This window comes from Sorex fumeus, unplaced genomic scaffold (genome assembly GCF_029834395.1).
Source record: "Sorex fumeus unplaced genomic scaffold, SorFum_2.1 ptg000122l, whole genome shotgun sequence".
NCBI lineage: Eukaryota > Metazoa > Chordata > Mammalia > Eulipotyphla > Soricidae > Sorex > Sorex fumeus.
The window spans coordinates 827,237-842,655 of NW_026606179.1; the positions used below are offsets into that span (position 1 = coordinate 827,237).

Consider the following 15,419-nt stretch of genomic DNA (forward strand, 5'->3'; position numbering starts at 1 on the left):
ATGTTCATCTCCCTTATGTTCAGAGAGTTTAAGACACTGAAACAAAATTTCTTAGTTTTTAATTTTTTTCCTTTTGAGAGAAGGTAGATAAAAAGTCTGATTATATATTGAATTAGTAATTTTGTTTATTTTATTGTTGGGGCCACACATTGGGGTTGTGCATTAAATTCAGGGCCTCACCTTGATCACTTATGCCATATCCTTGACCATTTAATTAGTAATTTCTGAATGTAAAATAGTGTACAAAATAGATACATACCAAAGCAAAAATTGCATGGACTGAACCTTATGTCCAGAAACCCATGATTCTTTGGAATGAAAACTATACTAGGGCTTGGGGGAGATGTGATCAAGAGTTCAAATCCCGGATGTTCCACGTAATGATGGATGCTTTCCAGGCAGCTCTGCTGTCACCATCTCCAGCACCACAGGTTTTTTGTTTTGTTTTTTTCCCTAGGCACACCACAGCCAGGTGTGTGAGAGCACCACAAAATGGTGTGACCTCCAGCAAGCAACACAATTGAACATGCTACAGGTGTCTTGGCCAGAAAGTGTTTGGCCTCTGGTAAAAGCATATTTTAGTGCGCAGCATACCCAGTAGGCACCAGTCATAACTGTGCCTCAATTAAGAGTGAGTTCATTAGCACAACAGCCAAGTATACAACCTTATGTGCCATCCCCAAAGAACACTGCAGCTGTGAATGTGAGCACCACAGCCAGAAATATGTGGAGCTCCTGTGATTACAGTTTCAACATCAGCAACCGTGAAGTGATAATGGAAGACACAGTAACAACAAAGTCTCCAATGGAGACGTTACTGGGCCCGCTCGAGCAAATCGATGATCAACGGGAGGACCATGACCATGACCATAGTATTCTTATATATCAATATTGGGGAGGCCACACCCTGCTGTGCTGAGGGCTTGCTCATGGCGCAGTTATGGGACCAGATCAAACCCAGGTCTGCAGCGTGTTCGGCCAAGCTCCTTACCTGTACTGTCTCCAGCCCTACAAGCACTGTTTTAAATGGGTCATTGCTTTTTAGAATCTCTTGTTTAGAAGCATGCAGAGCCAAGAGAGTGAACACACCGGACTTTATACATGGCTCACCTAAGTTTGATCACCGGCTAGTGTGACCCCAACCACTCCACCACCAAAAAAAAAGTGTGTGTGGTATTTTTTTTTTTGCTTTTGGGGTCACGCCCGGCGATGCTCAGAGGTTACTCCTGGCTCTTGCACTCAGGAATCGCTCCTGGCGGTGCTTGGGGCACCATATGGGACGTTGGGAATTGAACCTGTGTCGGCCATGTTGGTTGCATGCAAGGCAAACACCCTACCCGCTGTGCTATTGCTCCAGCCCCTGTGTGTGTTCTTTTACTCAAGTTTTTTGATACTTGATTTTGCTTTTCGTCCTTATATTTTTTCAGAAGCCATTATAATCTCAGCAAAGGAATTGTGAATTGACATCATTCTCAGCCAGGAGCAGATCCCTGGGTCTATTAGACAAAGTTTTGAAACAGTTGGTTTTCACTACCCATGGTCTCTGTGTGGATTGTGCTGCTGGTACTAAGTTACTGGCACTGAAATGATGCAGAAGAGCACATGATTTTATATGTGGGAACTCCAGGTTCCCACCCCCTAGAACTACTGGTTCCCTAAGTAGTTCCAGGAATGCAGGTACACACTCCTCCCAAAACTCTCTCCCCTCTCCGCCTGCCTCCAACCCCCCACTAAGCTTCATAAAATTTGGACTGGTAAGAGGCAGCAAATTAAGATGGTGGTCACTGAAATGTTCTTGAGCCAACTGGGAAAATGAGAAGTGGATTTCTGCTCTTGAGCCTCTGGGAAATACCTTATAAAATGAGAATCATGAAAGAAATGTTCATATGAGATTGAGTTCCTACAGAGAAATGGTCATTGTGGTGTGTAATAAGATTTTTTAGTGATTATGTGTTTGCCCTTCTAGAGGAGACTATTCGTAAAGGAAAAAGTGGAAGGGATGCAAAACGAGGCACAGGAGGCTTTTACAATAACAAGTGACCATATCAGTGAATTCTTGCTAGTTTTATCAAAGTAAATTTAAACGGTGGAATTTTGGGGGTGGTTTTGTTTTGCGGCCACACCTGGCAATGCCCAGGGGTTACTCCTGGCTCTGCGCTCAGGAATCACTCCTGACAGTGCTCTGGCCATGTATAAGACAAGAGCCATACTTGTTGTACTCTGGCCCCTTGGTGTGGATTTTATTGGCAGCTTCTGTGTGGAGGAAATGATTTTTAAAGCTTGAAAATATTTATTTCATGAGCATCTGTTTAGAATAATTTTATTTCATGTTGGGAAATAAGATTCTTTTCCTTTCTAGTTTCTATTTGTCCTGTGAGAACATTTCTAAGAAAAAATTTTTGTTGCCAAATTTTTTAGTTTGTTCATGGCCTGTTTTTGTGCTCAAATTACATAATTTTCAGAAAAACATTTTCCAAGTCTGTGTTCCAAAAAATTTCACATTTTATATAAATGTTCTTTCAATAAATGGCAGTGTTTGTTGGATTGTATCTCACGAATCTAAGAATATTTCTGGTATACTTGAGACTTAAAAATATAATCTTTTCCCAGTTCATTTCAGTTTATAGAACTTTGCTCTTGTCTGGTCAGTTCTGGTTGTATTCTTTAAAATTTCCTGTGGTTGCTTCACCCTAATTTTTAGATTCAGCCTATTCCCATTAATGGCTGTTTATATTTTTTGGGGGGAGACAGTTGGGAGCACACACTGGGCAGTTCTCCAGGCTTACTCCTGACTCTGGGCTCAGGAGGGAGTGTTTGTGGTGGGCTCAGGGGACCATATGGGATGTGTGGAATTGGAACTAGGTCAGCTTCGTGGGAGGCAAGCGCCTTATCTGTTGTACTACCTCTCTAGTCCAAAATGTATTTATTTTTGGTTTTCTGATATATTCTGATCTATTGGAAAGATGGGAGGGATATTTAGTGATTAATAAAACAGGTTATGATTTTGGATTAGTAATGCTGCAAAGAATACTTTTCTTTTGTTTCTTTTTTTTTCTTTTTTTTTTTTTTTTTTTTTTTTTTGCTCACACCTGGTGATGCACAGGAATTATTCCTGGCTTTGCACTCAAGAATTGCTCCTAGTGGTGCTCGGAATGCTGGGATGCTGGGAATTGAACCCGGGTCGGCTGCAGGCAAGGCAAACGCTCTACCTGCTGTACTATTGCTCCAGCCCCCTGCAAAGAAATCTTAAATGAAAATTGTGTAAAGCCAATTTTTCTGAAATTCTTTTGATTGAAACAACAGCTTCATAGGTTTCAGATATGCTTTATTGAAAGTCTATGTACTACACTGTGTTCACCATTTGGAGAGCGCTCAATAGACTGAGTGTAAGCTTTGCATGTAGGAGACTTGAGTTTGGATCTCAGTGCTGCATGGTTTCCCTAGGCCCCCAGGAGTGGCCTCTGAGCTCCTATAGCCCCCAGACATCTTAAGTGGTTGAGATGTCTTGAATTTCTAGTTCCTCACCTTATTTGGCCGTGCCCATCCATTAATTGCTACAGTAACTAAATTGTCATGTTGCTGGTAGATAAGATTTATATAGGGGTGAACTTTTTGATATGTAGGATATTATAATTGTATAACAAACTGGAGTTGACTCTGCAGTCACTTGAGGCTGACCTGTGTTGGTTTCCCTGAGTTGTAACAGGGAAAGATCTTGCAGGGGGCTTAAAAACTAGGTAGAGTTTTCTTTGATTATAAATTTGGCCTTGGCTTTGCTTGGACAGTTGATTTGAACTAGGGAGCTGCTACTAGGCTTCTCCCAATCTTTTTTCATACTCATGCCCTCACTCATTTCATCAGCTGTATTAACTACAGTGGAATCCCTGCTTTTTTAGATTCCTTGTCGTCTCTAATCTTTCTCTTGGATTTTTGATGGTTTTGCTTTTGTTTTTTGTTGGTCCTTTGCAGTTAGAGTAATTTATCTTCATGAACTTACATACTCAGTTCTCCTGTCAGGTCTGGAATATTCTTTGCTATCAGGTCTTTAAGTAAATTCTGTGATCCCTTTTACCTTTTCATCTAGGATGCTTGTTGTTAGGCGAAAAATTGAGATGAGGTATATGTGACCTAAACGTTACTAAGTTGTATAGTGGCATAGAATTATGTACATTAAACTATCTTTAGCCAGAACTCATTCTGAACTCAGACTAATGACTAGCAAAATAACCTAAAATATCCCTATGCCCAGCCTTTGCAAATTTCTCTCTAATTTGACTGTTCTAGACACCCTGTATAATTAGAAAAATAAAATAACCCCCTTTTGTCTGACTCATTTCAGTTAGTGTGTCTTTAAGATTAATTGATGGCGTAGCATGGGCCAGGATTTTCTTTATTAGTAGAGCCGCTGTATACACACATCCCAAATTTGATTATCCATTCAAATTATCCATTCACCTGTTAATGAAAATTTGGGTTGTTCCTTCATCTTTTTAATATTACAATAATACTGCTGAGTTAATTGGTGTATAAGTATTTAATTGAAATCTGTTTTCATAAAATTGGGATATATCTATCCAGAAATGAAATCACTAAATCCTACAACTCTTGGTTTTTTGTTTCAAGTTTTTTTGTACGTGTGGTTTGTTTGTGGTTCTGGGCCCCATTCAGTGGTTCTCAGGGCTTACTCCTGTGACTCTGCACTCAGGGATCACACCTGGAAGTGCTTAGGGGACCATATAGGCTACCAGGGATTAAATAAATTTTTTTTTTGAGGAACCACAACACTGTTTTTACAGTGAACCACCGTTTTATATTCCTTCCAGCAATGCACAGGGATTCTGATTTCTTGCAGCTAATACTTTTAAGTAAATGTTGTCTAATGTATGTGGAGTTCTATTTATGTCCTTGACTTATTTTTGCCTAATGATTGATATACTGTCTTTCCCATTTGCTTGTTGGCTATTTATATATCTGTAAGGAAATCAAATATATTGCCTCTAATTCCTCACATATGCTAGATATTCTTAGATCTATGTTTGAAGGTGTTTTCTCCCATTCTGCATGTTGCCTTTTTGCTCTTAAAGCAAGTATTAACGTATACATAAAAGATTTTCATGGGGGGGCGGTTAGTAGCTCAGCATAAGAACATTTACTTGATGTGTGTGAGGTGCCCCTGGCACTGCAAAACAAAAAAATTTTCAATTTTGACGTAGTTCACTATACTTACTTCTGTGCTCTAGGTTTCATGGAATATTTTCTGTATGAACTTAGATTTTTTAATTTGTTTTGGGACCACCCTTGGGCAGTGTTCAGGTTTTGCTCCAGGGTTTATCCTCAGGGGTCACTCTTTGTGGGGTTTGAACAATTTGTGGTTCTAGGGATTCAGCTTCAGTCAGCCACATAAAAGGCAAATGCCCTACCCACTGAACTATCTCTCCAGAAGGCTGGTTTTTTAAAAAAAGAATTTTTAATTGAATAGTCAATACTGAACTCTCTGTGAGACATTCATAATATTTTATTATGACAGAACTCTTTCATACAGAATTTTTGTTAGATCATTGTAAAAAGATTTGTATTCATGGGTTGTTAATAATAAAATGCAGGATCCGTCCCGTCCGTCCGTCCGTCCGTCCGTCCGTCCCCCCCCCCCCCGGGATATTATAATAGGAGAAGAAGGTGATTACTTGTACTGTCTTGATTTATTCTAAGCTATAAATTTTACTGGTTTCTTCTTTCACATGATCAGTGAATACATCAACAAAAGTGAAAAAAGTCAGTTTTGGGCCCATGCCTGATAATGCTCAGGGATTCCTCTGGCTTTGCACTAGGATTCACTCCTGGCAGTGCTCAGGGGACCATAAAGGATGTCTTACCCTCTGGCCCCTAAAATGAAAAAGTTTTAATTTCATTTCATTTCATTTCATCATCCTGTTATTCGTCGATTGCCTCGAGCAGGCCCCAGTAACGTCTCTTTCATCCTAGCCCTGAGATTATATTCACGGCTCTTTAGGAGAATGAGACCCATCGTTCGTTGTTACTGGTATTTGGCATATTTGGTACGCCACGGGGAGTTTGCCAGACTCTGCCCTGTGGGCAGGCTACATTCGATAGCCTGCAAGTTTGTCCAAAGTAGGAATAAGACAATAAGATGTCATAAAAAAAAAAAGTCCTGTTAAGATGTCGCGCGGCCGCGCGGTTCCGGGATCTGGATTTTATAGTCTCTGAGTCTTGGCCGCTGATGGGATTACACGGCGCCAGGGGGCCAGGTGGTGGGTGTGACCCCCGCCTACTGGAATTTGGAGGATCTGGGTGGAAGATGCTCGACTCCAATTCGAGTAGGCTTGGAGGTCTCGGCCCCGGAACCCGCGTGGCTTTGTCCCTCTGCCAGTACCTTCATGTGTGCGGAGAGTGGTCTCAGCATGGTGGTGGCTGGTCCTGGAGGTCTTCGGCTGCCGTAGCCCTGGTCGGGGCGGGGAGGAAAGCTCAACCCGCTCCCCTCCAAGGGACTCCGGGAAGGAACACCCAGGCGCGGGGGCAGAGACTGCACTCTTCTCGTCCGGGAAAAGTTTTAATAGCTTGGACAAATTTAGCTATGCTTTGAGAATGTATTGGGTTTGTAGAGTTTGTCCATAGGATTGCTAACTGGGATGAAAGAGTAAATGCAGAAAACAGTTCCCTGTATTTTAACGTATTGACTGAGGTGCTGTAATTTGTGTTAATTAAACTATATTCAGATGTGAGCCACCAGTGGTATGCACTGCCATCAGTGTGTTAAAAAGACATCTATATAAGCCATCTGTCTAGTGCCACTAATAGTTGGACCTATTTAGTTATACTTTGAGAAAATGTTTGGTATTTCTGACTCAGGGACTAATAGTCTATTGAGGCAGGTAACATCAACAAAATCACCATAGAGTAGTGGTAAAACATGAGTTACAGTGATAAAAAGATGTTCGTATTTAAGTAGACATGATAAATGCATAAGGAAATTAAGTATATTTTACTTTATGGTGCCATGTTGGTTAAGACCCCCGAAACACATTTCAGTTTGTTGAAATCTGGGGACGAGGGGGTGGAGGAGCACACATCTTGTGGTGTTGTGGGACATTACTGGGGATCTGACTAACAGCTGCCTTGCAGAGCGGGAGCTCTATTGCCGATCTGTAACTCAGGCCCTAACCTTTTTCTGTTACGTTTTGTTTTTGGGTCATACCCAGCAACGCTTAAAACTTAATTCTAGCTCTGTGCTTTAGGATCACGCTTGGTGGGGCTTGGGCATCCATATGAGGTGCTGGGGATTGAACCTGCCTGGGTTGGCCACATGCAAGGCACATGCGTACCCATTGTACTATCAGTGGCACCGACCCTTTTTTCCCCTTAGTTTGATACATCTAAAATGACAGAATATTTCAAAATAACCACTGATAGCAAAAGGAAAGACCATATCTGTTTTTCAGAGTGGAGAAATTATCTTAAATAAACATTAGAATGTAGATATTAATAGCTTAGAGTTTGATCAGTCCTTTCTACTTGTCCACTTAAAGTTGTGAATGTGTGCCAGTTTCAAACAGCCTATTTAAAATGGAAACAGTCACATTTTCCTAGTTAGGTTTGTACCATAGAATAGGCGGTTATAATTCACAAAGGTTTTCTACCAGAGGTCATTAATTTGAAGATGTTTATCAGATACATGAATTTTGTTTGGATTATGGGTTGGGAGAATTGGAATTTATAAAATTGATCGTTCCTGGTGCATGCTGATAAGATGTTTTGTATTTATGCTTTGTGTTTAAGAGTAGTAAAGCTACTATTACTACCTGGTATTATAATTATTTAATTTTTTGCTTATAGGATTCAGTGGTCCCAATTTAAAGGTTATTTTATTTTCAAACTGGAGAAAGTGATGGATGATTTCAGAACTTCAGCTCCTGAACCAAGAGGTCCTCCCAATCCTAATGTCGAATATATTCCTTTTGATGAAATGAAGGAAAGAATACTGAAAATTGTCACTGGATTTAATGGGTATGCACTTAAACTATTTTAAAGGTTTAATCTTTTGCAGAACTTATTTTTTTCTTTAATCTGGTTTTTTGATAATTGTTTCTCCATTAGAGTAAGTTTTATGTCTCTTGTGCCATATGTAATTTATTTTCTGCTTATAAGTATTTTAAAGATTGCTTCCTTTTCTGTTTTAAGGTACGTTTGTTGGTATCAGTGGTGTTTGGACTTTAAAATGGGTATGACAGTAGAAATAAATGTCAGGAAATGTTTTTAAGTTTTTTCTTTCCCATTTTTGTATTTAGTGTTACTAACCTTCAAACTTTGTACAGAACCTGTATCTCACTGAAATAAGTAATACTTCTTTTCTTTTAAAATGAAAATAATATTTATGAAAGTATTCTACTTGGTGACAAGGTTTCTTCAGCATCAAGTAATAACCATTTTTAGTAGTTTGTACACTGAAAAGATACTCTGCACTAAAATAAAGCTGATCTTTAAAAACGTTACTGTGTGTCTCTGTCATTTTAAGTTAAAAAACAATTAATTTTTAGTATTCACCCTAACCTCCTTACCCCTGAAGAATTATTTGTGAGGTTGAATTGTTCACACTTTAGCATCAGCAATTTGGAGTGTGGGGCGACATGACTAAATTTAATAAGTTATGAATGTTATCCTTGAATTCATATTCAATGATAGATTTTATCTGAAGGGGTTTGGTTGTGAGTGTTTTGATAACATAAACAATCTCATTCTTTAGACATTTAATCACATAGGATTTGCGTATGGTAAGGTAGTGTATATTTCATGGTCTTGATTTTATGTTTGAGAGTTGCATTTTATGTCAAATTCTATGCTTTGGGCTTAGATCTGTTGCTAAAATACTCTTGGAGGGAGAATATTTGGCCATGTTTCTGGGTTACCAGTTAGTTCCCAGAGGGCTTGGGATGGAAAAGAACCATATTTAATCTGTACTCTGTTGTGCTGTTGGAATTATTATTGAACATATTATACATGTTTTCTGTTAGTACTGTAATTTTTAAAAGCATATACACAGAAGTTGTATATTAAAGTATATCTAACACTATATTAGAAGCATATTGTGTATTATTTATTATTGAGTTTAAGAAAAAAATACCTCTTGAAGACATTTGTGAGTAGCATAGACAAACAGAAAGATGACTCTTAAGCATTGTGGGTAACCTTTTTCAATCAGCTATAACTCATTTGAAATTAATCATTAAGGGGAAACAGATCAAATTGTATTACTCTTCTATGATTGTTAAGCTAATTTCCTAGTGATTCTGAAATACCGATTGTGATACTTCTCTAAGTTAAATTGTATTAGACATAGATGGGTTAGTAAATAAATTCAAATTTTTGTAATTTTCCCATTTTTTTCTCTTTTGAACCATACCTTTCACTGCTTGGTTAGGGAAGGAAAGGGCACTACTCCCAGCTCTGTGCTCAAGAATCACTTCTGGCCCTGCTCAGGGATGATGTGTTGCTTAGGTTTGAACATGGGCCTTCCATATGCAAAACATACACTCAATAGTGCATTCAGCTCTCTCAAGCTCTAAGGTATTTGTAAACAAATTATGGGTAAAACAAGTAATTTCACTTCAAAAATGATTTGAATAATCAGTTACTAAGTACCTGATTATGCTTTAAACATAATCACTTTTAAAACATTTATATTTTGTAATTAGGACTTCCACTTACTGTGCGATCTCGGCCCATTGATACCTGGATCCCACCTGGGCTTCAACCTGGCAGTGCTGCTGCAGGTGGGGGTGTTGAGGATGGGGAAGAGGGGCATGCTCATACTAGGAATCAAACCCAGAGCTTTGTATATGCCCTTGAGTCACATTTTTGACACTAAAAACTTTTGGGTGTGTTGGGGGCTGGAGACACACCTGGCTCTGCTCAGGGATTACCCTGGCTCTGTGCTCAAGGCCGGCTTGAACCTGGGTCAGCTATGTGTAAGGCACATATTCTACCTACTATGCCATTGCACTTACCCCCAGACTTTTCGGGGGGTTTTTTGTTTGTTTGTTTTGGTTTGGTTTTATTTTTTTAAGGCCACTCCTGTTGTCTTGGGGGACCATATGGAATGCAAGAGGCCAAACCCAGCTCAGCCATGTGCAAGGCAATTGCAATTGCCTCCGCCACTGTACTATTTTTGGTCCTCCAAAAACATTTATCTTTGAATCCTAAGCATGTTGACCTTATTAAAATGTGATTTTTCTTTATCAAGAATGGCAGTTTATGAATCATTTTCTTAATCGGGTAGGCCTAATCCAAATCTTAATACATTTTCTCATTTTAAATTACTCCCCTTTTTGGTATGCTGTTACACCATCGACAGTCTTTAAGTTTTATTGTTATGTTTAGAATGTGCCTAAATTAGTTGCTTTGGAAATTTGCTAAGATTGGTATGTGAAAGAAGCATTTAGTTCTCTTTCAGTAAGCATGTCTTCTCTGTTATACCCCTCCCACTTCTTATAGAATAGATAACCCTTTAAATTACAGAAGTGTTTACTCTTAACATTTAGAAAGACCCTCAGGTCATGGAAATACATAAAAAAAAATCAAAGTTAGTACCATATTGTATTGTTAGGTGTACTTTCCTTTTAGGAGTTTGAAATATTGTTAAATTTAAAGCTGTGTCTTCTGTTTATCTCTTCAACATAGCTGCATTTTCTGCGTTTTCTATTTTACAAACAAGTATTTTCCCTGTTTTCGTTGGGGTGGGTTTCTTAATTTTTTCCTGGGACAGTAATGTACATAGAACATTTTTATCTTCTTGTATTGATGAATATCATGTATATTTAATATATAGAATATTGTTGGTTTGTAGAAATAGAATTGCTAGGTCAGAGATTATAAATACTTTAAAATTTTTATCGATACTGCCAAGTTAACCTCACAGACATGTAGGTGATATAATACTGAAATACTCTGTTTAGATGGGCTTGTGTATAAGTGAAATTTAACAGTTTATGTCTTTCTTGACTCTTGAATTGCAATTTCATGTCCTTTAAAATTGTATTTGTTCTGTGGTTTTCTTACTGGTAAATTCATTTTGTTACCTCGTTTTTGCTTTTAATTAGTAAAAACTACATTAAATGATTTATAGTATCATGAAAAATGTAAAATTATTTTAGCCTATAGTCAGCATATATATTTTTTTGAAAGTGGAAAAATTTCCTCTGAATGATCTTTTATTTACTTTATTTTCTCAACTGTAAAATTATTGGAAAACAGAGCTAATTGCTGTCTTCAAATTGTCTGAAACAGTGAATACTTGAACATGGTAGGTTTTCAAACGTGTTGATTCTTTCGTTTGTTGCGTTCCGTGCCATCGCCAGCTGTACTTAGGGCTTACAGGGATCTCTCTTGGCAGGATTCTGAAAATCAAACACACGAATGAGTGAGTGAATGAATGAGAGGAATAAAAATATGGTTCTATATTTATATTTTGTATAATGGAGAATGATAGGTAGAATTACATTAAGTTGAATGCTTAAGTTTTTTTTAATTTAGCCAAAATTTCTTGTCCTTTTAAAATTACTTTTGAACTTTAAAATTTTATAGGAGAAGATGGATTATAGCTACTCTCCAGAAATGAAGTTACAGTTTCTTAGGTGAGAAACACCAAAAATTAAAATTAACAAAATTAGAAGCTTTAGTGAAACGGTCAGTTAAATGATATCTGTTGCCATTTATCTCCTTTGCAAGGGAGAATAACGAACAAGAGTATAAGGGCTTGCTCAAACCGGGACTGGATTTTTAAAATACCTCCCTTTCATAGATATCATTAATATAATTTAGAAAGTGGTATTATCTGCTAAATAGTTTTATTTCTACAATGGTGTGCAGAGATGGAGCTTTGAAGGATATTTTGCTTGTTTGGGGGCTCCACGTATTAATACTTAGAAGGTTACTCCTCCTGCTGCAGTGCTCAGGGGATCCTGGAGTTGCCAGGATTGAAGCCAGCGTAGCTGTGTGCAGAGCAAGCACTTTACTCACTGTTCTCTCTGGCCTGAGAGCTTGAAGTTGTAAAAGAATATAACTTGCATTCCTAGTAGTTTTTGAAATATCAATGTTTATCTTCTAAATTACTGAGAATGGAAGAATGTGAGTGCAAATCACTTAAAAGTCGTATCCCTCCTTTGGCAATATTAAAATTAACCAAAAAATATAGGAGCAAATTTTATTGAGCAGCATTGTTACTGTCTTCCCGTCAATTTGCTCGAGCGGGCACCAGTAACATCTCCATTGTGAGACTTGTTACTGTTTTTGGCATATCGAATACGCCACAGGGAGCTTGCGGGCGGGATACTCCCCAAAAGGGACGGAGGATTCGAACCCGGGTCGGCCGCGGCCAAGGCAAACGCTCTATCCGCTGTGCTATCGCTGCAGCCCATTTAACAGCATAGTTGTCTAAAATAATGTGGCAATTTTTGAGGAAATTAGGGAAAAGTACCGCCATCATTAGACACTGAAAAATCTTTCATTGTTAGGTCTCAGAGGCAGATATTGTCAGTCAAAGCTATTGAACAGTTACTTTGGTATTGTAGCACTGCCCTCCTGTTGTTCATCGATTTGCTCCAGCGGGCCCAGTAACCTTTCCATTGTGAGACTTGTTACTATGTTTGGCATACCGAATATGTCACAGGTAGCCTGCCGGGCTCTCCAAGAGGGGTGGAGGAATCGAAACGGGTTGGCCTGGTTGGCCGCATGCAAAGCAAACACACTACTGCTCTGCTGTCGTTGTAGTCCTCTAACTTTTTTCTCTCAAATTATTTTAATGGAGATGTTTAACCAATCACGCTTTTCCATACAAACCTTGATATGTATGTTTAGTATGTGTTTGTGCATGATTATAAACATCTCACGTATATTTCTACATTTCTTCACATTCAACACCACCAAAAAAGGTCATATGTGAGCATTTTAAGCTCCTGATCTGGATTATAGATGTGAAATTCCTACTCCTTATGATTATGGTTGTTTTACACTTGGTTTTTCAGAGATGAATGGATTCTAGCCCGTTACTTTGTTCACTTACTCCCTTGACCCAGTTTACTACTTGGTGAATTTTCTGCTCCTTAGTTGGGAGTAATAGGATTTTTGTTTGTTTATTCATAAGCATATTGAATCTATTAAAGTTTTTACTTCCCCTTTTCTACGTTTAGCAGAGTTGGTTGGTTGTCTAAATTAGGAAAAGACATTCAGTGACCCTTTTGCCTTATTCTACTTTCCTACCTTGCCTTGCCTTGTCTGGTGGTGATATGATTTGATATCTGAAATTGAAAGGGTCTAGCAGTCTGATTTTTCTGTCATTTTTATTTGATACAAAATAAGACTGATAGGTGCTTTAAACAATTTTTTGACTTTTGGTCTGTTCCTATGGGTGATGCTTAGAAGAGTTTGTATGGCCTGGCCCCATGCACTGATGGAACTTGGAACCTGGAGCTCCTGCATACACAGTGCTCCAGTCCTTTGTTTTCCTAATTGAATATTTTTAAATTTTAGGTTTTGGACCATGTTCAGTAATACTGAGGACTGAGTGATCCTGGCTCAGTGCTCAGGGGTTAGATTGCTCTGGAGGTGCTGGGGAGTATGTGGTATTGGAATTGAACTCCAGCTCCTGTATGCAAAACATGGAGTCCAGCCCACTGATCTATTTCTCTGTCCCGTTTCCTACATTTCATACCCCTCATTTCACAGTTAACTTTTTAGTAAGCCTCAGAGTTGTCATTAGAAGTAGCCAGAATATACGTGAACATTTATGAATATGCACATGTTGCAAGAGTATTTATATAAAGAGCATTCACAATGGATTAAACAAACCTGAACCCGGTCAACCCTCGATAACTTGAAAGTTTTCTGTTGTTTGTATTTTGGGCCACACTACTGATCCTCAGGGCGTAGTCATTACTGTACTTAGAGGGGCCATGTGTGGTGCTTGGAGATTGTATCTGGCTTGCCTACATGCAAGAAAAGGTGCCTGAACCACTGTACTTACTCTCCCGCCCCATAACTGGAGAATATTTGAGACAATTTTCATCTGAGTATAAGTAGTGTGGGTCAGACCAAGTGATTTGCTTATTTAGGCTAATAGTAATCAGAAAATAAAGATAAAGCACACTTATGCATAAAACTATAGGGGAAAAGTCCGATTTTATGGTTATCTCTAGTTCTTTACTTAAATGGGATTTGTGTTAACTTCTTTCTTTATGGGAAAGTAAATTGATGCGGAGATACAACTGATTTTTTTTTAGAAAATTAGTCTTTGAATGAAGTATACATTGCTGTTGTCCTTTTAAGAGAATGTTGGGTATCCAGCTCAAGGTTCTTAAACATTCAAGGCAAGTTTGTGCTGCTCCAGAGCTGCTCTGGAGTATCCCAAGTTGTTAATCTGTATATAGTTGTCTTTGATATTTGAATTCCTGTAAGTTCTAAGGGTATACAATTTTTTTTAAAGTCAGCAAATGGGAAGGGGTTGCAAACAATTTCTATTGTACTAATGTAAACTGTGATGATCCTAAATCAATGCTAGCTGACTTTCTTTGGAATTAAAAGGAATAGTTTTGTTTTGGGGGCCCATACCTGGCTATGTTCAGGGGTTGCTCCTGGCTCTGCACTAAGGAATCACTTAGTGCAGAGACTTGTTACTGTTTTTGGCATATCGAATACACCATGGGGAGCTTGTGGGTGGGACACTCTCGGTAGCTTGCCCGGCTCTCCAAGAGGGACAGAGAAATCGAACCTGGATTGACCACGTGCAAGGCAAATGCCCTACCTGCTGTGCTACCTTGTATTAATTTAGCTGGTGGTTATATTGGAGAAGATATTTTCAGGAGGTAGAATGAACTGTTCTGTGGGATGTATTTAAATGGAAAGCAAACTCCATGTAATTGCACTGAGCAGATTTTCTGTTTAGTTTTTGTTTTAGGGTCACAATTGACTGTGCACAGGGCTTATTTCTGACTCTGTTCTCAGGATCACTGCTAGCAGTTGGATCTAGGATAGGTGTGGACAAGGCAGACAATTACCCACTATTACTCTCTTTCTCTATTGCCCCATGAGTATTTACTTTGAATTTGTGTATCTATATTCTTACTGAAGACTTGCCCATAAATAATGTTTAGGTCCATGCTTTCTTCCCTGGCAAATGGTTTATTCCGCCTTTATATCTAAGTATGCACAGTTTTAGTTGCATTTACTGGTGTAATTGTTACTACACATTTATCTGCTCCACTACTGAGGTATACGTTTCGGGAGTATGGTGGGGCTCTCGTTTATTTAAAAGGTTAAAAAGTACAAACTGCCTGTATTAGAGACCTTTCATTGAATTGTCATTATATTAAATGTTTTCAGTGGACACTTGTAAGTGCTATTTGGAGTCAGGG

The 15,419-nt window shown here is 38.6% G+C and overlaps 1 protein-coding gene across 1 annotated transcript in view; it reads left to right on the forward strand.

The window, feature by feature from the left end:
* Nucleotides 1–15,419, forward strand: part of PPP4R2 (protein phosphatase 4 regulatory subunit 2) — a 66,316-nt gene that overhangs the window by 38,244 nt on the left and 12,653 nt on the right. Inside the window, exon 3 of the mRNA XM_056136008.1 lies at nucleotides 7,852–8,022. Coding sequence (XP_055991983.1) covers nucleotides 7,852–8,022 — 171 coding nt within the window. The remainder of the gene's footprint in view (nucleotides 1–7,851; nucleotides 8,023–15,419) is intronic.